Source organism: Rosa chinensis, chromosome 4, assembly GCF_002994745.2.
Source record: "Rosa chinensis cultivar Old Blush chromosome 4, RchiOBHm-V2, whole genome shotgun sequence".
NCBI lineage: Eukaryota > Viridiplantae > Streptophyta > Magnoliopsida > Rosales > Rosaceae > Rosa > Rosa chinensis.
In genome coordinates, this window is record NC_037091.1 from 21,315,794 (window position 1) to 21,325,504 (window position 9,711).

At 36.0% G+C, this 9,711-nt stretch overlaps 1 protein-coding gene across 1 annotated transcript; it reads right to left on the bottom strand.

The window, feature by feature from the left end:
* Window positions 1-387: 387 nt before the first annotated feature.
* On the bottom strand, window positions 388-1,196 carry LOC112198226. Its single transcript, XM_024339311.2, has one exon. The coding sequence runs from the start codon at window positions 1,132-1,134 to the stop codon at window positions 736-738; it is 399 nt and encodes a 132-aa protein (XP_024195079.1). The 5' UTR covers window positions 1,135-1,196; the 3' UTR covers window positions 388-735.
* Between the last annotated feature and the right edge of the window lie 8,515 nt (window positions 1,197-9,711).

Consider the following 9,711-nt stretch of genomic DNA (forward strand, 5'->3'; position numbering starts at 1 on the left):
TCAGGTTGGGTTTAGAATTTGAATCCTCCACTCTAGTCTTGCTTTATCCTTAAGTGGGCCGAATAGAAATATAGACTTTTTTTTCAATGGGCGGGCGGATTTTGTAATATGGGTTTTGTAATCTTTTATTTTCTATTGTATAGAAATCTTATTTAAAGGGAAAAAAGGACAAAAATGTTGAGAGCTGATCCAAGATCCCTTTCAATAAGCAAACATACAAGAAATGTTTGAAAAAATAAAAAAGCAAAAGCAAATATATATACAAGAATATTGCTAAGAGGTAAACCGATCATCTAAAAGGTTTTAGCTACCAAAATCTTAATAACAATGGCAAATTTATGATTAGAAAATCAGCAACAGGCATAAACATACATTTACAAAGCAATATATCGATCCCAAGCTCTTCTCAAAAGAGCCAATGGCTTGAATTTTTTTTCTTTTCAAAGCACTCCAGTCTCCAGTGTATACAATGTGCAATATAAAAACCATAAGTTTACAAAACAATACAAAAGAATGTGTAGAGAGTACTTATTCTATATACTGTATCTCCATATGGGCAATCAAATAAAGCCACAAAAAATAGAAACTAAGAAAATAAGAATGAAAAAAATGAAGTAGAACCATCTCAAATTAGGCTCCAAATCCGCAACTATGAAGATCTCTTCAATATTGCTCCTCTTGAAAAAAAATCACAGTCGTCCTCCATCATCACCGAAGCAAAAAAAAAGGTGATCATCAAGGAGATGCCATTTCAAAACTATTTCCTCTGCAGTATCTCAGCTCCAAAGAGACCTGTCTTTCAATCTGAAGTTGGCGCCGGAAATTAGCTATGAACATCTCTGCTCTCTGATCGATACCATCTTGATCCGACGGGTAGCTTATGGTCCTCTGTAGATGAGGTGATCCCCTAGAAGATCCGAAATCCTCCTGCGAGCCTGCGGTCTCATCGGAGTCATACGCTGCGATCAGTCCAGCTGGCCGGTCGTTGAAGCTCCTTATGCGGTGCACAGTGGAAGAAGAACGGCTGAGCATGGAAGAGATTCGCCAGCGGTTCATGTTGAGATTTAGAAGGAAGCTTACCTTCTTCACAGCCCTCCTTAGGCGGCTGAGTAAAGACCAGCTATTGTAGCTCATGTCAATTGGAGGGGTAATGATCGAAGTGAAGAAAGGAATGTGTTTGCAATATTGTTGACAACGTATATATATATATACTGTTTGAATCCGAGGAAAGGTGCTATATATGAAGTTGCTAGGCAATTGGGAAACGATGCGTATTGGAATGGAAGAGCGTGTTTAATATTTGATGACTGCGACTGGTTTGAACTTTGTTCCAGAACGAATAGCTTATTGGTCAAGAACGAATAGCTTATTGGTTTAAGATACTCGATGCCCGTACGCTTTTATCTTATCTGCTAGCTTGCTGGCGTGGATTATAAGGGATGTTTTCTTGGAATGAATACATTAGGGGCCGGGTGAGCGATGATTCTAGAGTTGGGTTATTTTACTTGACAATTCTTAGGGTTCACGTATTCACTCCCATTGTTGATTAATATATTTTTACTAAATAAATTTATAATCCAACGGTTTATATCTTAAATAAGCCTTTAAAGATTCTCTCTGTAAAAAAATCAATCAAATCAAAAATCATTTAATTATATAATTGTATCAAACAAATGGATGGTTCTAACAACACTTACTACTATTATGATGAACTGTCCATGTATTTTATAGAAATGAATAACTAAAAGATTTTTAATTTGATTGATTTTTCACAGAGCTAATCTTTATATTATATTATACAACATGAACGGTCAGATTATAAAATTATAAAATTATTATCCCTTAATCGCAATAGAAGGTGAATATAATTATTCACCCAAGGGGTGAACCTAAGAATTGTCACAACCAATATTATCCTCCTATTTTATCTTCTCTGCAATGTGAGAGGATGCTAGTAAACACTATGCCATCCCATACCAATCCGATAGTGTCTCAAGGGCATGTTCCGGAAGAAGTTGGTAAACATCGAGCATATGTACGTACATATCAATATCATGTGATACTAACTAGTAAAACAAACTAATACTTCGTAAGGAAGAAAGGGAATGAGCACGATTAATTTATGTTACTCAAAATGCCTTTGACTGAAAATGTATACGTTGACCAAGTTTATGTTCATGGATATCTTAATGAATTATCCATAGGAAGACTTGAATTACAGCGCGCAATCTCATTCATGCATCTCAATCTCCTTCCAGGCCCGGCTTTTCTTGTTAATTAGTTGGTAATATTTATATTTAAATCTCGGCAAGTACTTGCAACTCCTAACCAAATTACCAAATCCATTAAGAGCTAGCTAGTGCTGGTTTGACCTTCTAAACAATCCAAATTATTCGAAATCAAATTGGGTGCTATTACTGCTATATTATATTCATATAAGCTGCCATATGCATGTATAGCTTTCTTGGGTTTAGATCGATGTTGGTAAATTTCTTGGTACATTCAAAAGGGAATAATGGATTAGTTGGAAAACGTTGTACTTTGATACAAATGGTTGACAAAATAATTAGGACTAGGTAATGCCAGCCCAGTTTTCATGTTTTCATGTTTCTTGCTCGTAGACCGAATCTCAGGCCATCCTGGTCAAAATATGGGCTGCTGAAAGTTGCTTGGATTGGATACCAAGGTTTAAGCAAGCGCAGCTTTCTTGTGCGAGTTTGGGATCTCTGAAGATATCAAGTCACAAAGGAGATCTGTTCCCGCGTCGATAAACAGTGTTTGACCATTTCAACAGAAAAGTAGAAACAGTAATAGGGAGAGTGCTTAGGTGCTTCACATGCCCTCCGAATATCTCGACTCTGCTCAATTCAATTGCAACGAGTGTGGTACTAAAAATAAGATGGAATTTGAACATCTGAACATTCGCTGCACTACTCCATATATCGTGGAGAACTGAATTTTTATATGCTTTTCCCACACATAGATACGCACAATTTCAAAAAGCTTCGATTTATATTCTTACTAGCCCTTTTGCATGCGCATGACATTTCCACATGTGTGTAATGCTTGTGTGTGCGATTAATTTTCGTTATTTGATCTAATATAATTATTTTATATTATACGAAATCCTGTAAAAATTCACTTTCATATTGCATATAGCAGAAGATCTGACGAATGGAAGTAAAAAACACAAACTGAGATAATCTTTCATTTACAATCCAACAGGAGTAGAAGCACTGACAGGCTAGGGGTGATAATCTTGCATATACCTGAAGATATCATTGCCGATTAGCAAGGCAAAAGTCTATCAATATTACTCTGGTAAAACTTATCAAAGAATTTCTCAAATAGATGTTATTGTAATAAAACAGGAGAGAGCTAAATATCATTATTCAAGAACATGAGGCAATGATAAACAGAACTTATTTCATGGAAATGTGTAATAAAACATATTTATAATTCAATTCAAAAGCACTAACATATTTATAATTCAATTCAAAAGAACTAACATATTTAGAAGCTAATGGAGGTTTTTTTTTTTTTTGTACAAGAAAATGGTGGCTGAGTAAGCTACAACTCTGGGGCTGGAAGCAACTTGGCTATGGTCCCTTTTTAAGGGATGTTTTTCGCAAGCTGGGGTTCAAACTAGAGACCTCCTATTACTAAGAGAAGCCTTGCAGCGTCTGCCCCACTTACAACCTAACATGCTTTCACTAGACCAATCCCATTGAGTTCTTGTGGAGCTATTTTCTATGACTAAACTAAAGGATCCTCAAACTCCTTTGCTAGATATAGTATATGGGACACTCTGGAATTTCCTCTGTACAATCTAGATCACTTGTTCCAAATTTAACCACCTTACGCTATGAAAAAGCATCTTTCCCTGTGAAGCACCATTGGACTGAGAAACTGAATCAGCACCTACATGTATTCTAACACCATAGGATGCTGAAGCTTTTAAAACATCACCTCCACTTCTGGCCATCATATTAGTGAAACTTGCAGGCTCAGGAATTGTTTCTGATCTCATATGGCAAAAATCAGCACTAAACAAATAAACAGAATGGGCACCATCATCCAAATCAATAATTAGTATGAAAACTCTATAAATTTGTAATCCATCATAAATTCTGAACTGCATTGGCTGCATTATTCATGCAACTGTAATGTTAACACACTCTAGAAAGTGCAATATATCATCCAAAATAACCAGAGAAAACAACCCTACCGCGGCGAAGTGGTTCAACATCATTGTAAGCATAAACTCCAAATCCATCTGGGCCTTCTTTAAATTCAAGTCCATAAGCTCTCATACTTCCAAATCCTATCGTATAGAAATCAGGATCTGCTGGCTCTAACTATAGACATTAAGAACATGGATAAGAGTTTATCAATGTAAGTTACAAAAAGAAAATCAATCTTCATTAAAAGTAAACATCTTTTAGTCCAAAATCATAACATCATGCTGTTCTTGTTTCCTATGATCACAATTCACACTAATTACTAAGCAATTATATGGCTAATCACCACTAAACACTATGAATATACTCATTCATTTCAGTTCTAGAGGCCAGGAAGTTGAAACCTTTAATTGAAATCCAGACTCTGATTGATGCGGGAAGCGTGAACACGATAGTAAGAGGCCCCGTCAAGCGTCGAAAGCCATATGAGATGAGCTAGAATCCACTAGCAATTACGGGCACAACCGTAAGAAAAATAGAGAAACTTCTCTAAGATTTGGTTTTTTATTGATAACTTGAATGAAAATTACAATCGAAGAGGTGCTTTATATAGGGCACATAGAATAAACCTAATACAACTAGAAAACAAAAAGAACAATTTATTATAGACTAAAACTAGGAAACCTAATTAAATAAAAATCGGAAATAAAATCCTAGATATTAAAGAATATTACGCAAACATATATTTGGAATCCCAACCAAGATTTCGCTCGAGAATCCCGATATATCCAAAAGAGTAATTTATGATTAATTCCATCATTAAGAAGCCTATTTGAATACCAATTTTCAATATTCAAATCATTCTTCTTAATGTGCAGACGCTTCTTTCTTTTCGTGATTCTTTGTTGAAGTTGGCTAAAATCTCGTCCTACATCACTGATAAATTCTCAAGTGCTGTGAAATCCAAATTACATTTCATTAAGTTCCTGAGCATCCAAACAGAGCATATGGAGAATCTGAAATGGGTATTTACCTCAGAGGGAGAGTCTTCAGCTTGGGGAGACTGAAGCAAAGGAAATGGAGAGGTCTCGATGGCTGCTTTGGCTTTAGCCTTTATATATAAAGCGACACTCTCCATTGCCTGCAAAACTTGTCTCTTCCATTGCTTGCATAAACAAAAACATTAAAACCCTTTCAATAAACTATCCAAATCAATAAAATCTCAATCCCAATCAAAATCAAAATAAAAATCGAGATCAATTCCCTACTTCTTCATATCCCAATAATCCTAAACCAAAGAACATGGATAGGGCATTCCCTAGAAACAAAATCCCCTACTTTCAGATACCCAACGATCTTAATTGCATGTATCTCTAAACCACCCCTACGAAAGGTCACAAAATTCAAATCCCAAGTACTTATTTCAACAACATGATCAAGAGTTTGGTAATCGATCAGAGCAAACTAAGGATTTAAACTGACATATTACATAGGTAGGTTAAGTAACCTCCAGATCAAAATGGAAGCGCTGGATACTGTAAACCTCAACTCCAACACGCACGACCTTGGCAAATCAGTAGATTGGGCAAACGAAAACCAAAGGACCTAGGGAAAAACATTTGAAAACTATTAGCGTGAGTGGACGAAAAAATAAATAAATATTTAAATAAAAAAAAAGTTACATGTTTTCCCAAATTAAGTTTCGTTCACTTAAAACCATGCATGCAATACGCACTCAAAGAAAGCACTTTTAAACCATCACTGATATGAGTATTTGAAAACAAATTATAAATCATCACATTTAAAATACGCAATGACTAGAGAGTACTGCAGACTAGCCATTGTTGGACCATAATTTATATACATATTTGTGCCTTAAAATATGAAAATTACTTGTTCTAAAGTCCAATTTATTGTTGACTAATCCAATTTCATTATTCCCCTAATCTTGTACTTTTGCTTAACCTTTGTGTTTAATTATATATATTTATTATGTTTTCCTTATCATGCTAGGAAGTGATGGAGAAGCATGGAAATGCACTAAAAAGTCAACCTTAGCACATTTTCATACTCTGGCTAGGAGAAAGCGAGCTAGACAAGGAATGAGAGATGGAAGCCTGATCAAACGAACTCCAAATGAGTTAAAACTTTCCAGATCCATTCTAGACATCCTAAGGATAATTTATTATGAAGAGTGAAAGAGCTAGTTAGAAGTGAAGGCCTTCAAAATGTAGGTCCAAGTTTCTGACTAAAAGACGAAAAAGGGTAAAACCGGACCTTTAAGGATTCCGGCAGTATTTCCGGCCAAAACAAGGTGAACTAAGCTCTGAAATTTTACCAAGATGATCTACACTTATCAAGGAACATTTGGTATGAAGAAGTCGAATGCCAATTCTGAAGTTTTGGTGGAGATTCAATTGAAGGAAGCTTCAGAAGCAGAAAACAAAGTCAAAACATGGCAGTTTAGCCTAGAACCTTCTTTGGGTGAATTTCTTGTGTATTTTTGGAAGGTCTATGCTAGAAGAATCCCACAAGACTATGACAAGATTAATCCATCAATCTTTTGGATAATAGGCATCCCTTGCACACTTTCTCTCCCATGCTTGTCACTTTGACTTTGGTGAGCCAAAATCACTCCAACACTCTTCATTTTCATGTTTCCCGTGGACAACAAAGAGAGCAGCTGCTCCTCTCCTTTCCTAAGTCATTTTTTTCTACTCTACGACTCTAATAGCTCATCATTACTTCCCTCTTTTGACTCCATCTCTTCCATACCCCTTTCCCTTGTTTTTAGGATCTATTATCACTCTCATACTCCACCTCCATGCTTCTTACAATGCTTGAGCTGCTCCATTTTGCTTCCATTCATCATTTTACTCCTCTCTCTCTTCTCTATATAAACATCTCTTCTCACAAGGAAGAGGCATCACCCATTCCATCCCATTACATCTTCTTTCTTTCTTTATCTCCTTCATAAAACCTCCATATCCACCTCCCAAAATCCAAACCCATAATATCCATACTCCCCTTACTACTCCATCTCCTCCATCACCACCACCACAACTACCATCTTCCATTACCATAAACTCTATCACCACTTCCATAAACTCCATCACCACCACTCAAAATTAGCCAAAGAAGCATCATATCTTCATCCACATTCCATTCATCATCAACATCAAGAAGTTCATAATCCATTCATTCCACCATGAAGGAAGATCTAAGGGCATTGAAGGAGGAAAACCACGGAGCTAGTCATCAATTTGTCAAGCTTCAACTAGTTCACTATTTCCTTAAACTCCTTAATTTTCCTTGATGTATTTTAGAGTTGGTGTTAATTTGTATGAATATGAGTGAGTAGTTACTTTGTTGGGGCTAAGGTTGAAAGTCCTAGCCAAAATTGGTGTGGCTGAAATAGCCTCACAATTTAACCCTGCAAAATGTAGTTGTCAGTATACGATAAGCAGAGATCGTTCAGTCCGGGATTGTAGGGTACACCTACACAAAAAGGTCAATTAACAAATAAAAGAATAAAATGGGGGGTTTTGAAATTTGGTTCCTAATCTCCTAAAAATAAAAACAAAAAAATTAAACCTATATACAATGATCGACTTCCCTAACCTATACCAATACCACTCGGAAATTACTAAGTGTAAAAACAGAAAATTCATTTCAACATGCTACAAAAACGTGCCCATCTTAAATGCCTAGATACGAGCCCAAATGAAAAATTTCAGCGCATCAATCCATTTATCTGATTCGTTCTAATGTAGGCTTGGATTAGAAAAGTCATTACCAAGCCTAATACTACTAATTTTCGAAAACACTCAGCGTAATTCTCTTAACTAGTAGTATTATCTAACTCTCGAATCAACTCACACGTGCAAATTAACCATTACACATAGAATTTAACACGTAATTTCCAGAATCGTTTAATCATTAAAGCATGATTTTTACCACTCGTTAGAACTAATTACTGCTTGTTTAACTCAGCGTCTTAACAAATAACAATTACTCTTAGCAAATTAAGCAAACACACAAGAACTCTCACCGTTATTCTAGCATGCAAACTTATGAACCTAACTCTGAAAATTACCTAAACACGTAAAAGGGTACGAGATTATAACATGCATCATAAAAGAATTCTCGAATTCAATAATAAACTGAAAATCTCAAAAATATTAATAAAAATATTTTGAAAATTTCATGTCTCCAATTACACAACTCGAAAATCCAAACACACAAAATAGAAACAAAAATTGTAAATAGAGTCATAGTTACACTTTGAAGCTTTCCTCAGCGGCTAGGCAACAAGGTGATGAACTCATCTCTACTATGGTGGTGGAGCGTTCTTGACTCAGCGCCTTAGAGCTTTGTAGATTGATGGATGGATGGTGTCACGGTCTTGTAGGTGATGGAAGTTTAAGGAGTGAATTGGGCAGAGTCTCGGAAAAGTTTTTGGCCAGGAAGTGATAGGCAAGGATGTGATAGGCCAGGAAGTGATGCAAATTCTGTTCTGGACGTTGTCTATTTATAGGGGAGCATTGGTTGGCTTTTGTCAATCATACCCTTCATCATTTGACGGATGGGATTGCATCATAATTCCTTTAATTTCCCAATTGAAATGTCTCATTTATAGCCTTAACTCCTCTCACAATGGGGCAATTCCTTTAATTTCCAAGCTGAAACATCTTTCTCTTATTTATTCCCCAACTGAAAACGTCTTTCTCTTTATTTCCCTTCTTTATTGCTTGGTCAACCTTATTTAATAAAGGGCACAAAATTAAATTCTTACAGAGAAAATAAAAAGAATTAAAACAATTTAATTTCAGAAAAATACTCCCATAAATTCTCTCGTAAGGCCCACAGATTAGCATGACGGTGAGGAATCCTGATCTAGCTAGGATTCTTCATGAATTTTGCGTTTTCTACCTATTTCACGCCAAACACTCTACAAGACTCTTAAAATGACTCGATGACTCAAAACACGAAACTTAAGGGAGAAACAAGGCTAAAATGGGGCATATACTCATTAATATCGTCGCACATTGTGCTCCTATCACAATCTTGTATGGATTGATGCTATAATATGATGTTATGCAATTTTCTTTAACATGCCTACATGCTAGTTCAAGAGTTGAATACATATGCTTAGACTTTACCACTTTGAGTATGTGTGTTTGCTATGTCATGATATAATGTTTAGAGATTGGTAACCTTTGAATGTTAAAGCATGAAAGCACACTAGGTGTGCATGTAGGGGTTGTGAATTACAATCACTTAGAGATAAGCTTGGTTGGTTTGCATGATTTCTTCATCTCCAAACTTTATGCACTTAGGGCAATGCACTAGATACCTAACCGGATTGAAATGCATGACTTAAGTAGTTAAGTACTACACCCGAGAGGGGTTGCTTGATATCACAAAAGGAGCATGTCCCTTTTCATACCCGAGAGGGATGCAATGAGAGAAATTGGTTAATTAATTTAGCATCATTCATATTGAAATGCATTAATACTTGCAAGGGTGG

What these genes read in the sequence shown, in the direction of transcription:
- LOC112198226 (XM_024339311.2), bottom strand. Translation starts at nt 1,134, where the DNA reads ATGAGCTACAATAGCTGGTCTTTACTCAGCCGCCTAAGGAGGGCTGTG.